At 34.9% G+C, this 20881-nt stretch overlaps 3 protein-coding genes across 8 annotated transcripts; 2 read left to right on the top strand and 1 right to left on the bottom strand.

Annotated features, from left to right (window-relative positions):
* Nucleotides 1-3206: 3206 nt before the first annotated feature.
* LOC126674456 (F-box/kelch-repeat protein At5g60570-like) lies at nucleotides 3207-5329 on the bottom strand. Of its 2 annotated transcripts, none has more exons than XM_050368900.1 (2): nucleotides 5001-5329; nucleotides 3207-4777 (listed from the first exon to the last, which is right to left on the bottom strand). In XM_050368900.1, exon 2 carries the CDS (start codon nucleotides 4758-4760, stop codon nucleotides 3414-3416), a length of 1347 nt encoding a protein of 448 aa, XP_050224857.1. In that variant the 5' UTR covers nucleotides 4761-4777; nucleotides 5001-5329; the 3' UTR covers nucleotides 3207-3413. The 2 variants fall into 2 exon arrangements, with proteins under 2 accessions (XP_050224857.1, XP_050224858.1); XM_050368901.2 differs by having other exon boundaries at nucleotides 3207-4770.
* Nucleotides 5330-8512: 3183 nt separating this feature from the next.
* On the top strand, nucleotides 8513-17398 carry LOC126675142 (uncharacterized). 5 transcript variants are annotated; one of them, XM_050369744.2, is made up of 13 exons: nucleotides 8513-9125; nucleotides 9310-9396; nucleotides 10141-11130; nucleotides 11304-11389; nucleotides 11507-11601; nucleotides 11691-11990; nucleotides 12360-12866; nucleotides 12965-13679; nucleotides 13786-14016; nucleotides 14125-14249; nucleotides 14902-15185; nucleotides 15562-16211; nucleotides 16976-17398. In XM_050369744.2, the coding sequence occupies exons 1-13, from the start codon at nucleotides 9051-9053 to the stop codon at nucleotides 16986-16988; spliced, it is 4158 nt and encodes a 1385-aa protein (XP_050225701.1). In that variant the 5' UTR covers nucleotides 8513-9050; the 3' UTR covers nucleotides 16989-17398. The 5 variants fall into 5 exon arrangements, with proteins under 5 accessions (XP_050225701.1, XP_050225698.1, XP_050225699.1 ...); XM_050369741.2 differs by lacking the exon at nucleotides 16976-17398 and having other exon boundaries at nucleotides 11697-11990; nucleotides 15562-16878; XM_050369740.2 differs by lacking the exon at nucleotides 16976-17398 and having other exon boundaries at nucleotides 8514-9125; nucleotides 15562-16878.
* A 1138-nt stretch (nucleotides 17399-18536) lies between these two features.
* LOC126675135 (uncharacterized) lies at nucleotides 18537-20478 on the top strand. Its single transcript, XM_050369732.2, has 5 exons — nucleotides 18537-18689; nucleotides 18965-19088; nucleotides 19172-19268; nucleotides 19971-20051; nucleotides 20136-20478. Exons 1-5 carry the CDS (start codon nucleotides 18656-18658, stop codon nucleotides 20271-20273), a joined length of 474 nt encoding a protein of 157 aa, XP_050225689.1. The 5' UTR covers nucleotides 18537-18655; the 3' UTR covers nucleotides 20274-20478.
* The last annotated feature ends 403 nt before the right edge of the window (nucleotides 20479-20881 follow it).

Here is a 20881-nt window from a genome sequence, read left to right as displayed (position 1 = left end):
TTGTTATACAATCTAATTTATAATTTGTATTGCATTGTGATTCAAACAATATATATCACTTTTTTTTACCAGAATTAGACTATACTTGATTTTTTTAACCTATTACATACCGGTGAAGTTGTTAGTTAGTAAATACATGGTAATCGTTTGGTTCATAACTGGTTACCTAATTAACAATTTGGTTAAAAAATTATAAACACCCCGCATGTATTTTTAATTGAAAACATACATAAAGTTTTGCTAAATTTTTGTTTTATTATTTTTTATATGTCAAAAAATGGTTGAATAAAACAACCGCTAAACAATTAAGCTATGGTTATAACGGTATACCAAGCAACAACCAATAGCATACTACTCAGACCAAAAAATTGAATTATATCATATCTATTACTATTTTGGTAGACCGCGACAAATCTTTTTATTATGTCCCTGCTGTATATAATTTTTTTAAAAGGTACAGTTTATTTAAAATACATAATTCAAGTTTACCAACAATTTACTAAAAAATTATCAACGATGTATTCAAAATAAAATTTATTACAAGTTAACCAACTATTTACCAAAGATTAACCATTGGTTAACCAACACCCGAAACAATATAGATACTTATAAGCATTTATTCAAACACTTAAAGTGCAACATTAAAACCAGACCACTACCGATAACCATCATCATCCACAACCATCAAATTAAACAATTTCTTCAAATCACAAAGAAATTAAATAAAAAAACTAGAGGAACATTAAGACAGGTCAATTTTTCTTCACTGGTGGTGCCATTGCTGATGGTGGGAAGAACGGCAGCGATTTTTTTTTTGAGGAGCGACGCAGCTGGTAAAATGACATCACTGCTGGCGTAGATGATACAAAGACGAGATGGAGAAGAGGACATTGCTGAAAACAAGAACGACCTTCATCATGGAACCCAAACTCACCACCGCGGCCTCCACCATCGCGACCTCCACGTCCGCTCTGAATCTTTGATCAATTCGGTTGTTTGTATCTTTTATGATTCAATTCTATGTAATCTTTCTATGTGTTAAGATCCGAATATCTTTTTTCATGGATTCAAAGATTTGGCTGATTAGGTAAGATTTGCTTTCATTCAAATGTTGAGAGCAAATTTAGGAGAATCTTGGATCATGAGCTGACTGTTACCTTATAAGTTGAAATCGTATTTCTCTAATATATAAAGGTCAATTTTGCAAAAAAAATTAAGAGAAAGCTAATTATCTAAATAGAAAAGTTGGGGCGTAATTTTCTGATTATTTTGGCTTAAGTTGTGCAATTGTCAATTTTTCTCATTGCCTATACTTCTAGATGTATTGATTAAAGATCGAAAGTTTTGCAAATAAATTACTATCAACATAATAAGGACAGACAAGTTTTTCTTTTTAAATTTTAAAATAATATTATTTTTTTATTTGCAGAGGTGAAAGCCATTTTTGTATTGTCATTTTAATAATTGTAAAAAAAATTAATAGTTAGTATATTTTCATGATACCTTTTAAAAGCTGTGATTTAATTAAAAAAAACGTATAAAATTAATAAATTTTGATGACATTATCTTATAATAAAAAAAAAAATTGAATTAATTAATAGAAATTTAAGAATATATTTGTATGGAATCCTGTTAGTAGAGTGGAGACAGAAGTGTTTAGAGAATGTGGCAGCATAACTGAATTGACAGTAACTTTGATCCATAAAATCTGAGTTGGCATCTAATACCTATCTTTCAAAAGCCTACCACCTAAGCCTACTCAGATTTAAAACCATGCATCTACAGCTGGGGAATCAAATTTAGTCTTTTCACCATTATATCCCCAACTTTCATTTCTCATATTAATATTTTAAATTTTATACATATTATACCATCTGTTACGGAATTAAAGTGTGTGCATTTATCGGAAAATTCTTATCTAAATTAGGTTCATGAAAAATTCATAAACGTATCTCCAATCAGATGTTAGAAAAATTAGGAAAGAGAGAAAATTATGATAAAAGAAAAAAATTTATATTAAATTTCTTAACAGCTCATCTAGGTTAGAATTTTCCGTATTTGTTAGGATCGATATTGATCAAGTTGATAACCATACGATCCAGAAGATAAGGTGATCCAAGAGGGAATCCATCACTAATTATAATTCCTACCGGTGTTTTGAAACTAATTAAAACTCTATGTTCGTGAAATATATACCGATGTTCTAAAGATCCAACAAGATGGTCAAACTGAATAGATAATTCGGTTCACGATCAAACCGTTTGAAGTGGTTCAACTAGCTAATCCGACCGGCATGTCTAAATATCATTTTTTTATTAATTTTTCAATTATTAAAAATAGCTTTATACCGACGATCAAATTTAATCTAATCGACTCTTAGATTTTTCTTATCTTTAGGACCAGATCAGGCAACTGTTTCCGATTGAACCAGTCCGATCGGGCCAATCAGATCCGTTTTTTAATCCGCTGGGAGAGAACTTCCATAACTAACCCACATCCCTGCTGCAGAACTGCATATGAAAACTTGGGTTGAAACTTGAAACTCTTCAGCTTTGCTCTGTAGCTATAAAAACCTGCCAAACAAAAATGTACAGAACAAATCCAACTTCTAAAATATTTCCTGATAAAGCAAATGCTGAAATGCACATGCATTATTTGACAGCAACACAGTGCTGTATAATCAGTTTCTTTTGCTACTTGGTGATTTCGTTTTAGCCAATGATCTGTGTAATCCTGCTACAGAAAAGGGCCTTGCACGGAAACTTATCGTGTCCTACATTTTGAGGTTTCTGAAACTTTATATTTATAACATATTCTGGTAAAGAAATATCATTTCTCCGTTACCCGTTTCTCATTTCGGTATCTCCGTGCAACATAGGGAAGGTCAATAACAATTACAACGAGGAAAAAGCTGCCAATAAATAAAGATACTCAGGGAAAGACAAACTTTATCAACAGAAAAGCATTACTCAACATTAAGACTATTTTCTTGCAGAACATCAGCTTCCGACAACAACATAAAGCAAGACAGCGAGAGCACCGGCATAGGAGCAAAGCAGAAACCAGTCTAAAAGATGTGACTCCTATTTGAAGTAATAGTCTAATGCCACTAAATACCGCAAATAACAACTCAAAATCGACAAGAAAACGAAACATTCAACAAGTATTAATGAAATCGATATGCTAATCTTAGGTTACGAATATAATGGGGCTTAAAATGAATCGTTTATGAATCCTCATTGTCAATGTGAGGTCAATTATGTTCATCTAAATGCCATAAAATCAATATGAAGCAACATCGAAAAAATATTACAAGTTAACATTGTAAATGTTTCAACAACAATTATACCGAGAAAAACAAGTACTACCTCGGTATGTACGCATATAAGTAGTTTGCAGTATGTACGAAACAATCAGCATCCCATGACTGCACAGTTGTATACAAAAGCTCCTGCTCTCTCTTTGACAGCAAGAACATCCCACTCTGGCTCATTCATGCTTGTATCTTGAGGATCCCAAGAATGAAGCACAATTACTTCGCCTTCAGGGCCTCGATGTCCACCAATCACTAATAATTTACGACCACATGCTTTAAATGCTAATCCCCAACCGTTAGAGGAGTCGGCTCTAACTGGCAACCTCTTCACAATGCTCCATGTATTATTAGTCTTATTGTATCTCTTGACCTCGTTTGTTGCTTGATCGGCAGAGTATAGTTGATTATTTACAACAGCTACTAACGGAGGAGAACGCATAGCTGGATGACCCACAGTCGACACTGGATACATGTTTTCTATCCTCCTCCATGTCCGTGTCTCAAGGTTATACTCCTCGCCACAACTTAAACACTCTGTTTGGGTTGACATACCACCAACGACATAAAACATCCCATCCATAAAGAAGCCTGAACAGAGCTTACGTGGCAAGCTCATGTCTGGTAAACTTTCCCACACGCCCAGTTCGGAATTGTACAGCTCGGCGGACCTTAGAATACATCCATTCTTGTCACTTCCCCCAGCAACAATGGCAATTTCTCCAAAGCTGCTCGAACCAAACAGGCAACGAGGCAAGCTCATAGGAGTGCATCTAGTCCAATCATGAGATAGCAAGTTATACATCCAAATGGCAAATCCCGATAGCTCACGACCAAAAACAAGTAACTGAGTTCCTACCGCAAGAGACTCCTTGTCTGCGTAAGTAAAACAATCATCACACGGCATCCTAGGTAATTGCATCCATCTTTGCCTCACGGGATCAAAAGCTTCCCAAGGCATCAAAATACAAGCTAAATAAACCCAGTGTTCAATAACACCAAGCCGACGCCTCAATTTATACAAATATCCACTTCCAATCAAAGCCTTAAACTTTTTATTAATGCAAGCAAGATTAGGGTAATCCGATCTGCAGCCCCAAGCCAGAATATCCGACGCTGTATCATCATGAAGACCAGGCAAGAGACTATCATCCGATGCTTGGCGACCATGATTCTCCCCGCTTCTATTTAGCACTACAGTTTTTATATCCTTAAGAAGCACCTGGTTCAAATCAAAACCAAACATCTGTCTTCCAAGAAAACAATTCTCCATAAAGTTCGGATTAACATTTCTAGACAAAAGAATACAAGCTAACGACTGCAAATTATTCTCGAAAAATCCGAAATTTTCGTCCGAGCTCATCTGAAGCTTATCAGAACCAATACAATCATAATCAGAATCTTCCACCATCACTTTAGGTTCCTTGAATGCTTCTCTAAACACCATTTCAATCAACCTGCGTTCTATAAACAAGCAAAAATCCAAATTCTTCCACTCAATGAACAATCATATATAATCAAGATTCACAATTTATGAAATCAAACACATAAAGAAACAAACTTTCACAAATTACAACAAGCACAGCACAAGAACATGAAATCAAATTCAAGAAAATTGCAAATTTAACACAAAATTAAAAAAGAAAGATCTAACAGTGTCAAATTCAACATCAATCAAAGAAATTACCTTTTATAGCTGAAACCCAAGAATTCTCCTGATTGAATTTGCTGAAAACAAACCCACCCAAATCAATCAGATCAAACCAAATCAAATCAAATCAAAGCTCTCAGCTTTTACTTTATTTTCTCTCTCAAGAAAAATTTACAAATTGACCTAGCTTCTGAATCTATCTTGAAACTGTTATTACTTACTACAACTTCTATTGATTCATTCTTATCTACATCAATAAAATTCTTTTGTTTTTGTTTTTTGTTTTTTATCTTTCTAAAACTAGAAAGAGAAAGTGAAATTTTTATTCTTTTTGTTATCTAAAAAAGATTTTATTTTTTTTCTTTTTCTTTGCTGTGAGTGAGCGTTTTGATTCTTTTTGGTATAGTTTTTAACGTTTTTTCTGTTTCTTTATAATTTTTTATACGTAATTGTTGCGTTGGAGTGTTTTGAGTGGTTTCACTGCTTTGAAATTGTAAGTAAAAAAATCTGAGTTTCTGCTTCTTCCATTTTTTTTTATTATTCTCTTTCACTTTCTTTTTACCTTTGGTTTCTATTTTTTTTTATCGGACTTTGGTTTCTATTTGACCAGTCAGCCATTTCTCTCCTCTTTTTTTAACTGTTTTATTGTCTCTCCTACTATTTAAAAAGATTCATTTCGGCCCTGGAATTTGACACAAAATATCATATAGCGTCAATTTTATGAATTTGGATAAAAATACTTTTAAAATAGGCGTTTTTAATTCATTTTAGTTTTTTAACCCCCTCGGCTGCAATGTGTAGGTCACATTTCTACAATAATTATCATATATTTTATGAGGTGACAGATAATGATACAAATGTGATTTATAAATTGAAGATGGAAAGAGTTAAAACGGGCAAAACGCCTATTTAGTTTGTTTGTTTCCAAATATGCATGAATGCGAACAAAATATGAATCCTTTTAAAATAATAAATGTATGGACTTATTGATATTTCTAATTGATTACTTAATTATTGCAGATGTTAACTTCACACGAAGGGGAAACGACAACAAATAATACACAAGCCTCAAACACTATGAATCAGGATGCCAAAGGTAGCTACAACTAATGTAAAGGACCTTGTGGTAATTATATCATCGACGTACACAAGAAGATAACACAACTGAAATTTCATGGTGGAGTATGAAAAGAGATGTGTCAGACTGAGAATCAATGAGGCTTGTGAAGCTCATGGTATAATGCATGTGCTATTTTGTTGAAGAACATAAATAACTTTTTTGTAGTTTTTAAACTTGAGTAGGGCATTAAGACACGAGAGGTTGATTCATGAATATCTCATTGAAAAGAGATTTGAATAAAAAAAAACATTGTTCATGTAGAGTTGAGGAAGAGGTCAACTTTAGTTATAACCAATACGAGTAGCAGTCGAACAGTAGTAGATTTGTCAATATGACTATATGTCTCAAAAAAATTGATTATAATTCTTTGATAAAATTCATAGCTACTATTTGGGCTGCATACCGAGCAATAAAATCATTTAAATTATTCTTAATTATATAGTTCCACTTACAAATAACAACATCACGTGGGATTATGGTTTTATTGTATGAGAGAACATTAAATTCATCACTCATAGCTTGACACCGATATGCAAGTTTTGGGACTATTTGTATGTGGAAGGTTTTATTAAAGATGAAGTCGTTGTAGTGTGAAGGTTTATGATTTGTTTGCTTTTCATGATATCGTTTTTTGTAATATGAGTTATAATGATGAACTCGGGCATTGTGGAAGAGGAAATACAGAGTGAGGTACTTATCGTGTATGTAAGGAAATATTCATTGACAAATGAGGAATAAGAAGTTATTGAAGAAGCATAACTAGATGGCCCAGACATGCTGAAGCGTATTCATGAGGTGAGATTACTAGGTTGACTGTAAATTTTCAAGATGGATAGAAAATAGAGAAAACATTTCAAAAAATGTAGATGGTGATTTAATGACTGTTTTGTTTAATAAACGAAATTAAGGGAAGAAGAAGTAGTGTTTGGAGTTATAATAGAGGTAAGAAACCATTCATATACACTTGGAAGTAAATATGTGCAACATTTGGGTATAACTAAATTAACCTACTAAACCAAAATATAATTTTAATATGGTATAGTTTTGGTTAATTGGGTTTGGTCATAGTTATAAATTTTTAAAAAATCAGTTATTTTGACTTGTTCAGTTATTAGTATGAATTTTTTAAAATAACTGAACCGACCAAATTAACCAAAATTCAAAACGACGTCGTTTTGATGCATACATATGTTATGATATTTATATAATTTTTTAGAAATATAATTTTGTAATTTAGATATATCCTCTTACTTTCTTAATCATTTCATAGTCGTACAACGTTTCTAAACATGACACAATTTCCTCAATACACTCTATGCTCTACCCATCACAATTCTTTGAAGTCTCACATGTTTCTTCTCTTTGTTTTTTTATTACCAGTGGGTTCACGAAAATACATTCACTTATGATTTCAATAAAATTCGGTAAACTAAATCCAAAAGGGTTATTTTGATTAAATTTACAAATTTCATATCAGTGTATTTATTGTGCTAACAAAAAATGATTTTTTTAAAAATAATAAATTTATGGATTTATTGATGTTTCTAACTTATTACATATTTAATTTATTAATTGAAAATTTTCAAAATATGTAATATTAACCTAACATGTTTGATTTATCTATTTAAATTGATCGAATACGAGTAATATCAACATAATTAATATATTTATTGGTAAAATATTATGTTGGTTGGATTCGTATGATACAATATAATAGTATGTTTTAATTCGTATCATAAATGGATTGAAGAATTCACGTGTCAATTCAGACACTATATATTTTAAATCGGATTATATATAAATAGATTTATTTATAGACCTGTTCATGAGTCTGAGTACAGGACGCGCCCATCCAGGTCTGTCCCTTTAAGATCGGGCTTGGATACTTATTTTGTGTCTCAAGCTCTGTCTGAACCCGAAAAATCCTTTTATTTTATGGGCATTGATAAAAGCCCAACCCTAATTTGCATTTATAAGTGTAAGAGTCAGATATAGGTGGAAAATATAAAATCCGAATCGGACTCGAGCCGGACTTAAACTTACATAAAAATTAATAAAGCCCGTTAAACTTGGTTGGACCTATCCCGAGCCCGATCCATTGTGTTTTAGCGACATGACCCGTATTTATACTTTAGCTACAACAGCAAGCAAGATTTGCTAAGGAAATAAAACAATACCCAAAACACGTGTTACCAATTTAAGAAGATAACCCCCACACGCGCTTAGTCAAAACACGTGCACGCATCACACGTACCAAGCAACAGTTCACTCCCTTCGCACGTGCAAAGAGTCTCACTCTCGATTGGCTTGTACCGCAGGCCGCAGCTTTCAAATTTTAAATACCAATATAAAAATAAAATGTAATAATAATATTTTTTTTAAAACCCTCTAAAGTCTGAAAACAGAGAGAAAAATATATTTCATTTTCCAGGAAAATAACGTGGTGGAGCGAGAAAAAGAAAATTAGAGAAGATTTGCCTTCTAAAAAAAGTACCCAAAAAAAATTTAAAAAAATTAAAAAATTTTAAAAAATCTAGAGAGAATAGCTGCAGTGCTATAAATAAAGAGAAAAAGAAAGAAAATTGGACAGAGGCAAATTTAAGCTCTGAGAAGAGATTATATACGATTCTTCTCTGATTAAAACTGAGCATTTCAGATCATTAACAATCAGTAATTAACTTATAATATATATTTTATAATTAGGTTTTCAATTTTGCTGTAATTTAGATTTTTTTTTCTTTTGAGAGTTAGAAGAGAGAGAGAGAGAGCAGTGAACAGAGATAGATATTATCTGATTGTTTTTTTTTACTTTGTGTGTTTGTTGCTGTATTAGTAGAATTTGGGGGAAATTGAAGTAAAACTTAGGTTTAATTCAATTCGAGAGGGATTTGCGATTAAAATAATATTTAGGAATTGATGTTGTTAGATTGCGGTGGATTGTGTCGGCGGATTGGGCGGCGCGGGGGATGGCAGTCTGGAAAAGTAGAGAACGGAGCTTGAATGACTTGTACAATGCGACGGAGGTGATTCGGAAACCTAAGGTACGTTAATAGTTCCGAATGTGTTTATGTTAATTAATTAGGTTATTTGTTTGATTGATCGGGGTTAATGGCAAATTAAAGTATCTAATCGTTTGGCTTTGATGTTAATTGGCGCTGTTAGAAGGTTGATTGAACTAATTGAATTAGCAGTTGATGTGATTTTTTTAATATTTTGTTCTTTTAGATCACATCAGTGTTGAGTGGGAGCTATCCTATGCAAGGACCATCAGTAGTTGTAGAAGATACTGAACGAGATATTGAGAAGGACACGGTGAGATAAAACAATCAAAATAAGGGTAATTTACAGTTGGTCTTTATCTTTTTATTCATTCATTCATTGTTGTTTTACTTCAGTTTCTTCTCTTCATTTCGTTCCACATTTAGGGAAAATAATTATTAGATGTAACTCAGAGCGGATGAATCTGCTTCTACTGTGGTGTGGTGGTGGGGTAATTGTCATTTCTGATTTGTGTGGATTTTGTCTAATTTATGTGTGATTCTTATAAGTTTAATTGTTCTTAATGGTGTTTGGATAACTATAGAATGCTGTGGGATAATTTAAATCAGCTTGACTGTCAACGTGAGTGGTATTATACCTTGTTGATTTGCCATGTTATTTCTCGTAGACCTGATCCAATTGAGTTTAGCCTGCTTCCAAAACCAGGGAATCAAGTGATTGTGAAACTCAAATGACATTAATCTATGTGGGATATTCAATCATGTGAGCACTGAGCATCATGTCTCTTGTTAATTGTACCTGCAAGGTTGTTACTAAATGAATCATTCATGGTTTATTGGGTTGCTATTTTTTGATGCTATTAGCTAGAAAATAGTTTTCACATATATGTTTTACGCTGTGGTTCTGTTAATGGTCTCCTTCCTCTTTTTTCTATACCTTAGATATTTTATAGTTTGGAAATAATATATTCAAGCTTTTGATTATGAAATTGTCTGAAGTGTTACTAGTTCTTCATCATTACCATTGCTTATATTCCTTTCTTTGTCTCTTCCCCAGTTACCATCGCAGTTCGAGAAGAGAATAGGCAAGCGTTCCATGAGACGCAAGGTTCATACAAGAGTCGAGTCTGGGACCTGTAACGTGTGTTCCACTCCTTGTTCATCTTGTATGCATTTTAAGTTAGCCTGTATGGGGTCAAAGGATGATGGATACTCGGATGAAATCTGCCGTGCAACTGTTACAAGCCAGAATTCTATTAATGAGGATGGTGTTTTACCTTTCAGAAATAGAGCAGGTGACCGCTTGCAGCGTACCACTAATGAAGCAAGTAATCTGATCAGTGCCAATTCGATTCATGATTCTTTGTCTGAGAATGCAGAAAGTAAGGCAACGATTAGGTGTTCGGATACTGTTGATGCCTCGGTTGATTCTGAGATGCTTCCGAAATTTCCTGTAAGTGAAAATATTGCCGTGGATCAACTATCTGCCAAACCACAGTGCATGGCAGATCATAAAACTTTGGAAAATGAGCCTTCCAAGGTTGTGGAAGGCCATGATGACAACATATCATGTGTAAGTAGAGCAAATGATGCCAGTATATCAGTAAATTTTCATAACAAGAATGTAGACAGGAATAATTTATCTTGTACTTCAGTTTTAGCTAGTAGTTTAAGACCTGAAGGATCTGGAAAGGCACTGATCTCTCCCAAGTTAGAGTTATCGGATACTCCTTCAGATGATGCAGATGTCGGCAGTAGTTTAGCAAAGGTACGAAGCAGGTGCCAGTCCTCCACCAAAGATGTTATACATATGGAAGAAGATGTGAAGATAGATAATTTGAAGGTTTCAAGTCAAATCTATCCGAAGATAGAAGTAGAAGCCAAAAAAGATAATGAAGATGAACAAGACGAAAAATTTATATGTGCCAACCAAGTTGAACAAGATGAGAAGTCCATTGATTCAGCTGAAGTACCTGATATGAAAGAGAATGATTCGCGATCTGTATCAGGGAATGAGAGCGACGAGTCAGAAATAGTGGAGCATGATGTGAGTATTTGCTCTTTGATAATGTTTGCAGTAAATTTTTGGGATCTGTGTTTTTCTTTTCCTACTGGTTCTGGTTTGAGAGGACATCAGTTCTTCTCCTTTTTCTGGTGGTTCTCCTTTTGTGAGGACTACACCTCTTGCTTTTGCTGAAGTCATCTTTTGGCTTGAAACAGGTAAAAGTGTGTGATATTTGCGGGGATGCTGGCAGGGAGGATTTGCTTGCTATATGTAGCAAGTGCACTGATGGTGCAGAACATACGTAAGTACTTATAGAAACTTTTTCTGGATTTCTTCTGATGCCCATTTTCATATGTTTTTCTTTTGTATTGGATGCCTTTAGTTGATACAAAATCACTGTTTCTGTTGCTATGGTCAGCTATTGCATGCGAGATATGCTTCACAAACTTCCTGAAGGTGATTGGCTGTGTGAAGAATGTAAGTTAGCTGAGGAAACTGAAAAACAAAAGCAAGGTAAAGCTGTGAAAAGTTTGAATTACTTTATGCAGTTTTCTGGGTACACAAGCACTTGCATTTAACTGTCTGTGTAATTGATGTTCAAGGTTCAGATGCTGAGGGAAAAAGAATGAACAAAGAGAGCAGACAAAGCTCTTTGAAAAGACCTGCAGAAACTACAGATGTCACTTCAACATCAAAAAGGCAGGCTGTTGAAACAAGTTTTGGATTACCAAAATCCTCCAGCCCCACCAGAACAGGTGCATTGTCTCGGGATAATTCATTCAAGGGTTGGGATAAAGGGAAAGCAAAGGTAGCTCATCAAACTTCTTTGGCTAATAACTCCAATATGGACATATTGGACAATGCACGCTCTTCTATTGGTCCACGAGTTCAAACATCCAAAAGTAAGGAAATCATGTTCTTTTTTCCTTTTATTTATGCTCTGGATACTATATATTGAAAGGGAAACTGAAGTTTGATTGGTTGTCCTTTTACTGAAATCTTTATATTAGATGAAATGTCTTACCCATAGTTGTGAGTTATATATCTTACTTTTCTAGTTCAAGGACTTGCAATATGTTTTTTACTCCATACAATGAATGATTACTCTATGGCTTAAATGAATGTAATTGTGGATAACCCGACTGGAATGATTTGATATGGTAGAGCATGGTATCCTACAGTTTGTATGTTGAGGTTTTGCTGTATGATTGATTTGCATTTTATGTGGTAGAGCTTTGCAAGTATTAGTTTTTTTGTTTCTATCTTTACAGGTACTTTACTGAAGTCCAATTCCTTCAGCACCTTCAATTCCAAACCAAAAGTGAAGCTTGTCGACGTGGTTCCTCAAAAGCAGAAGGGTAGCAGAGATCTTGATGTGAAGGAAGGACCTGCTAGGATGATAAGCAAATCTATGTCATTTAGATCAGTGAACGTGGGGCGTTCCAATGCTTTTGAGTCAAAAGCTAAAATGGTTTCATCAAAATCTTGTCAAACTCAAGATATGAAAGGAATAAAACAAGTGAAAGAACGAAATGCATTTGAGAATAAAAGTTTGTGTAAATCAGATCGTCCTCCTGGTAGTTCATTGTCCACTAGTTCCAATGCCTATGTACCCAAGGTCAATCAAAAGCCCACACCTCGTGGTGAAGGAGTCTTGTTATCATCTGCAGGTAACAATAGAGATTCAAAGGGTTCACTGTCTGATCCAAAATCAGGTAGCTTATTGAGATCAAGCAGCAGCTTAGCTCGTAAAGGTGCAGAAGTATCTGCTAGTTCTGGTATGATTTTACCTTCTTGATAGTGAGATTTCTTTAAAGTATCATGTTATCTCATATCATGGTTGTTTCTGATATTAGTTTTCTATGTGTTTGTGCAGGTCGATCTTTATTGACAAACGGAATAGGCAATACGTCTGTTGAACAAAAGTTAAATCAAGTTAGCCCAAAGGAAGAACCTTCTTCTAGTTCTTCTTGGATTGCTGAGCGACCAATCAATGATGTTGATGAACATTTGCAAGAATGTTATTCTCGCTCACGTGAATCATCAAGCCAAAGTGAGAAAACCAGAGAAGTTTCTCGCGCCAGGTCTGGTCTTGCGGCTGGACCGAAAAATGTCATGTGCCACAAGTGCAAGGAAATTGGGCATGTGGCAGAATTTTGCTCAGTTAGTTCTCGGACATCTAGTGCTGATGCATCTGCTGCAAGAATTGCTCGGGAGGATGTGAACAAAAGTAGCAAGTTGAAAGCTGCAATTGAGGCTGCTATGCTTAAGAAGCCAGGAATATTCAGAAAGAAAAAGGAAAGCGATCAATCTGATGGATTATCTTCATCAAATGTAGACGTGACTTCTGATCTAGCTTCTCATGACCAGTCTCATGATCTATTTACAGTTTCAAATCGGACGAGGATTAATGTTTCTGATGAAGGACGAGATGAAGGGCAAACAAAATTTGGTTGTAGTTCTTCGGAGACTAGCAAACAGATAAATAGCAATATTGTGGTCTCTGTTGTTGGAAAAGCTGATCATGCATTGACAGCAAAGCCTCTTAGTCCAATGATATTATCAATTCCAGAGCATGATTATATCTGGCAGTATGTTTTTCCTCGCATTTTTTCAGAATCATCTCTGCACACTTTATCTTGTTTCATTTCATCTCAACTAAGCCTCAATTCCTATGTCTTTGTTACATATGTGCAGGGGGGCCTTAGAAGTGCGTAGGGGTGGAAAATTCATAGACTCATACAGTGGAATTCAAGCGCATTTATCGACTTGTGCTTCGCCTAAAGTTCTTGAAATGGCGAACCAGTTTCCCCTCAAAATTTCTGTGGATGAAGTGCCCCGCTTAAGCACATGGCCTAGACAGTTTCATGAGAATGGGGCAAAAGAAGATAATATTGCTGTCTATTTCTTTGCTAGTGATCTTGAAAGGTAAATAGGTGCATGCAATTTGCACTTAGTTAATGAGAGTGATCTCCGTGATGTATGTCCCTTGTAGTTTCTGTAATTATTTAATGTTCTGTAATGCTTGTGATACAGCTATGAGAGGAACTACAAGAACCTGTTGGATTACATGATTAAAAAGGATTTTGCGCTCAAAGCATCTTTTGACGATGTTGAATTTTTGATTTTTCCATCCACTCAGCTTCCTGAGAACTCCCAGCGTAAGATCTGGTCTTAAGTTTCTGTTATTTTCCCCTTGCAATTTCATTATAAATTTTATTAAATTTGCTACAGTGAATATTATAAATCTGAAATCCCATTTTGTTGGAATTGAAAATTAATAGCTTAAATTCTATTAGAACATTTGGAATTCCCACATTATTGATTACTGCGACACTACTGCTCCTGCTCTCTCAAGGGATATCTTTCTCCTTCTCTTTCTCTGTCTCTCATGCACATTTCTTGCTAGCTTGAGAAGCACCAAGAGCCAAATTATGAGACCAGGAGTATATAGATAAGGAAGGTGTGATTTACATCGGATTCTACTTGCTAAAATTGGGCCTAAACTGAAACCCCAAGCCTGAGCAGTTGAGAATGGATATTCATGTAGCATTCTCTTAAGCAGCTAAGCTAACCTTCATCTTCTTTTGTGTTGTCATCTATCTGAACTTTTAAGTGCTACAGACAGAAGCTAGTTACCGTCTGCGTCATCCTTCTAATAGCATGTCTGTAGAGCTGTTCGTAATCTTTTACTCGTTGGTCAAGATCCTTTGGTGGTCCTCATTAACTTATGAATTGATTGAAATTCATAGTATTGTAATTTTTACATAAAACTGTGACCATTTCTGAAGTTCATAATTTTGCAATTGGCAGGTTGGAATATGTTAAATTTCCTATGGGGTGTATTTCGCGGAAGGAGATCCAGTTGTTCGGATTCGATGAAGAAGTCTATCATTCCTAGTTCTAATGCGGTGCCCATGGATATAAATATTCCGGACAAGTCATTAACTGTTCTAAACAGGGACCGTGATAACGAAGTATATAGCTCTCAAACAGATTCGCATCAGCAAAATGATAGACTCAACCCCAAATCCTTGCTGAAGAATGCAAAAAACAGCGCACTTTGCTCTGAAATTGGGCATCCCAGTTTGTCGCAGGTAACAGCTTTTGTTGGTCCAGTTGAGTTCACAGTTTACTATATGCTGCTCTATCAATGTGATGTTGTGGTAGACCTGCTTGAAAGCACGTGTGCCCCTCTCTAATCCTGCTATCCCTCTTGTATATGTTCATGTTTGGCTGATAAATATAGAATATAAGTAGCATTTTTTTGTGGAATTGATTATTTTGCTTGCATATGTATATGAAAATATGCACACTTATTCAGTATGGTGTTAACTCATGTTTCAGTACTAGTTGATAGATCATCATAGAAGATCAACCAAAAATATTTGGTCTAAAATATGAATCTCTGACAGTTCCTGAAATTTAGTAGGTTTTTAAATGTTTATTTTAATTTTTTCTTTATTTACCCAGGAAGAAGTTGCTCTTCCAGAGTGCATTCTAGATACTGATAAACCATCTATTCAGACAGCTGGAACCGACAGTGATTTTAATAGCAGGGAGGAGATTAGTAAAGATGTTGATACTTTTCGGCTCAGCGGAGACTCGTCATGTGTTGAGGTTTTCCATACTGGTAAACAAGATGATGTGAAGGGGATCATTGATGAGGAGAGAATGGTGGATAGAATGGACATTGATAGAGATGAAGTTAGAGTTGAAACAAACCTGAATGAATATCCTCCTAGTATGGATGAAGAAGCTTCTGCAGGGAGAGATGAAACAGGTAAAGGGCTCGACTGCTGGCAGTCAAATAGCCGGAAAAGGTCTCACCTTGATCTTTCAGAGGAAGCTCCTCTAATGTCTGGTAGCACAAACAAAAAAATTCCATGGGTTGACATCAATGATACAATAGTAGATGGGGACAGTATTAGCAAGAAGCCAAAGACCGTTTTTCATGAAGAATATTGGGATAGCAGCAAAAGAGATAGGACTTCTTTGAGCGACGGTTTTACTTCACAGATATGTGATTTGGGTTCCAGCTCCTCAGTTGAACGGAGAGGGAGAAGCTGTGAAGAACCTGCTGATGAGAAAGTTATCCATGAGGACCTGGGATCGGCTGAAAGGTATTTTTTTCCTGTGGAATCACGTCGTGTAAAAGATATACGAATGGGTGGCAATTCCATGCCGTGGAAAGATTACTCATTAAATGATGAGAATCAATTCCATGATCTGGTACCAAATCTTGAGCTTGCATTAGGGGCTGAAACAAAACACCAAAATAAAGGAATCATGCCTTTCTTGGTTGGAATTGTAGAGAGAAATAATCCCCAGGACAAGATACCGGAGAACGTTACAGAAAAGGAAGAGGAGGATGTCTCCGGTTCCCTTTCCCTTTCTCTTTCTTTTCCATTCCCAGACTCGGAACAAACTGTTAAACCTGTTTCAAAAACGGAGCAGCTCCTGCCCGAAAGGCACCATGTGAATACTTCACTGCTCCTTTTTGGGGGATTTGCAGATAAATAAGCCCATGGTGGCTCACAGTTTGTATAGTTTTGTGAACCACATGGATGTGGTGAATGTACCTGATCATGTAAAATGATCTTCCATGGGCTTTATAGGGGAAAGAAGTCTGTTTCCATCTGTTCATAACCCCACACAGGATTTACTAATAATTTTTCTTTCTGTTTTCTTAAACGTTAATCTTTTCCTTTTTTGGATTGCATAGTCACGGCTGTTTGTATATAAAGAGAACTTGAGCCGCGTAAAATGCCATGAGATATTTGCAGACCAGTATCCTGCTCTTTGATATGCTCTAAAGTTTTGTGTTTACATATGTTTTTGTCACTGGTTTTGGTACAGTCACCATGTTTGAATTCTTGATTGCCAGGAAATTGTATTAAAAGATGATGCTTGTGATCTTGTTCTCTCTATGAGAAGGCAGATTTTGTAAGATGAAAGGATTACGGTGGTGGTTCGTTGACGGTCTAGCAGGTAGTACGGAGCTGGAGTTGTTAAGGGTTTGCTGCATCAGTTGCTGTATTATGAAACTAAGTTTTTTTCTTTTTGTGGATGGATGTTGCTGAAGTCGGACTTGCTTAGGTAGTTTTTATAATTTATATTACAAGATTTTGTACTTAATATGGTATATAGACGCGGAAGGGAAGGTTCCGTTTGGTTCAGCTGTTGCTGCTGTTGGATCTCTTAAGATATAATTCATGTCGGAACTGTTAGATGAAATTCAAGGACTAAAGTATTTTGGAGCTTTGATTTTGTTTTCTATTAACTCAACTAAGAAAGTTTAAAACGATTAGTTTTTATTGTCTCTGGGCGATTCAATCGAAGCAGCAAACCCTGCCCTTGGCCTTTACTATACGTCTGTCCTGCTATTGCAGCCTGGCTAGAAGTTTTATTTCTATGATTACTATTATACCCTCTTGAAATTTCTTTCTTATATAAAATTCTGATCAATTCTTTCCTTTTGAAGTAAAAGAACTTTATTTCTATCAGAAAATAAGAACATTGTAAATTTGTAAAGAAATGGAGTTGGAAACTCTCACTCTCCGTGAATAGACTTGAATCAACTGCTCTAACTTCATAACAAGTAACTCAACAAATGTTGCATGTCGGGTAGCTAAAAAATATCTACGATACGCTTGATCTAATTTTTTTCAGATTTGATTTAGCATGTCTTTTGTACCGAAATAAAACAATATGGATGATTCGTTTTATTTGTATGCCAATTTTAGAAGTATTTTAGGGCTGCGTCAGTAACAACACAAGGAGATTTTTGAACCTTCTGTCAAACTACATCATTTCGATGATTACACATGTACGGGAGACAAATATAAATAGATTTCGACCAAGTTACATATGAAATAAATTATCAAAAAAAAAAGTTACATATGAAATAGTTTATGTACATTGATTAATTAAAAGAGCAACTATCATCACACGGTATTATTAAAAAAACTGATTATTTTAAAATTTGATTTTTTATTAAGATTTATCATTCTCTTTTATAAGGGTGATACTAATTTCTGTAATCTTAACAAGTGGAGGCTTTTTTTATATTTAATTTAATTTTCAAGATATGGTCTTTGTAAAGTTGGTCGTAGTCTCTTATTTTGTGCAACAAAATTATTTATATCCTGAGCCAAAATATTTATAGCTAAAATTAGTAAATAATACGATGTCTTTGTATAATTATTCTGGTTAAAATATTTTATTCATCATCAGAAGGTAATCCGATATTATGGCTATTTTAAGTTTTAAGGATAGGCCACTTTTTTTTTGTCAGATCTACAGGTTTACCCTGCTTCTTACAGTGTAACTGCTTTTGTTCCAGAGTTAATATAATGATCCATATGATTTCAAAAAAAAAAAAAAAGTTTTAAGGATAAAAATTAGGCTCCACTAATTCAGACAAAAAAGGGCAGAATTGGAAATTAGAAAAGAATAGTATGAGTAGTGAGTTTCACTTTGGAATAACCGTTTGTTCTTGGATTTTGTTTTTGCATAAATAAGAGCACTGTTTTCTTCTCTAAATCTTCGCTTGTTTGTGTTATCAATGGCAACCAGTCTCGCCACTGTTTCCATCTCAGGTACCGAGCTCCCGGAGTTTATTTTTTTACTATAAAATTTTGTAATTCTGCTTGCGAGCTGAATGTTTTGTTGTAGAAAAATTTGAGATACATTTTTTTGCATTTACTTATTAGTTTTTCTTTTGAATTTACGCTCGTCTGATTATTGTCATGCTAATTAATATAACTATTATTATTATAGATGATCGAGCAGTAATTCATTTGATTTGGAATTTTTTAAGCTTTATAATTACTGTTATAATGTTAATTGATGCTTAAATTAATTTGAATTGTAGGTGGATCTAATCTGAAAGCACGTGAGCTTTGCTCCTCCTCTAAGTTCCATTCATTTGGAAAAACGCCCAGATTGGCACTTTCTCGGAAGCCAAACACCAATTTATCAGTTCGTGCAGACTATAAGTAAGTTGTTATTGAACTTATAATTGCTGCTTAGTGCTTATAATTATTGATGTTTGTTTCTTTATTTTATTTTTCGTTTGCAGTGATGGTAGTAGGGGCAGCGGTGGCGGTGATTTTGCTGCTGGTTTTCTCATAGGAGGCGCCATATTTGGAACTTTAGCTTATGTTTTTGCTCCTCAGGTGAATATATCTTGCCATGGTTTTTATTAACTTTAGGCCCTAGTTACTTTAGTTTTCCATTAAAATTCCAAGGGTTTTGTAAGGAAGAAAATTCAGGTGATGATTTTTCTCAATGGAAATGCATTATGTAGATGGGAAACACAAAATGCGTGAGTTACTGCATGGTTGCAGAAGACACCCTACAGCTTATGACATCTGGTGGAGTCTTGCATGTTTGAATCACGCAAAATGGATGTTTCTGTCTATGCTTTGTGTGCCACCCATAACGTATAGAAAATAATGAATCTGAATGATTGCTTGTACTGTTAATAGGACAGTCAATCACAGTTTAGGTGCCGTGCAATAACCAGCCTTGCGTGTTTTTTATTTTGTATATAGTAATGCTCACAGTTGTAAAAGTTGTTGATGTATAGATGCTGTTTATTAACATCTATTTGGTCAATTTCTCATTTGTACTCTATGATATGGTCACTTGTTCTTGCCTCTTAAGTTGGCTAACTGAAATGACGATGATCATTGATTACCGTTATGCTTCTTCTGTCCCTAAGTAGTACTGGATGACCTGTTCATCATCCACTCTGTCGTTGTTAGATGAGGTCGGTGGTGATATTGGTCTCTGTTGCTCTCTTATGCTGAGGTTTAACTGTCTTATGAAAGCTCGCTGTCCTGCTGGTACCAATGTTTCTCTTTGTATTGTTTCAGATCAGAAGATCCCTGCTCAATGAAGACGAATATGGATTTCGTAGGGCTAAGCGACCAATTTACTATGATGAAGGTTTAGAGGTAATAAAATTATCTTCACATCTTGGAGGAATTTGATGTGACATTCATTTAGTTGCTTATATTCTTCACTTTCCTGAAAACCAGAAAACCAGGCAGACTTTGAACGCAAAAATCAGCCAGCTGAATAATGCTATCGACAATGTCTCCTCACGTTTGCGAGGTGGAAATAATTCACCTAATGTGCCTGTCGAAACTGATCCCGAGGTAGAAGCTACCATGTGAGATATGCTTGTGTTTTCTCAGAGACTACATACCCTTTGAAGATCAGACATGTAACTATCTTCTTGCCATTTTGCTTAATGCAGTTCTTTTATTTTTCCTTAATGTTTACAGTTATTGCAACATTAAACACTGGCCCTTTTCACTTTTGCCTCAAAACTTGAGAATTTATAATGGGAATTACTAGCCTTTATTAGTTGCTTCTTAACTTAACTCTCATAAGGCTTCTAATGTTTCTTTTCTTTTCATCTTTGAGAACCATAGTACAATAAGAAGGGGTTGAACTGTTACTAATAAAAATGGGGAAGTAAAACTTTAAGAAAAATTAGAGGGGCATTATTTAATTTAAGGAAGGGGTGAATAGAATCACAAAGTTCAACTATCTTTTTACTTTTTGTTTGAGCAAAGGGTCTGGTCTCTGAATTTGGACGTTAGGATCAAATGATTTACTTTTAGTCATTTTAATCAATAAAGGTCAACTAATCCCAATTTGTACAGAATGAACGTGTTCAGGGACCGCAATGATCCAATTTGAGGGTTAGTTGACTTAAAATAGATTATTGTCCTTAATTTATTTAAAAATAGAGAATATTTTCTTTAATTTATTAAAA

This window comes from Mercurialis annua, linkage group LG3, assembly GCF_937616625.2.
Source record: "Mercurialis annua linkage group LG3, ddMerAnnu1.2, whole genome shotgun sequence".
NCBI classification, from domain to species: domain Eukaryota; kingdom Viridiplantae; phylum Streptophyta; class Magnoliopsida; order Malpighiales; family Euphorbiaceae; genus Mercurialis; species Mercurialis annua.
Note: the sequence above shows the minus strand (reverse complement) of the source record. Positions and strands in the feature narration are given on the sequence as shown.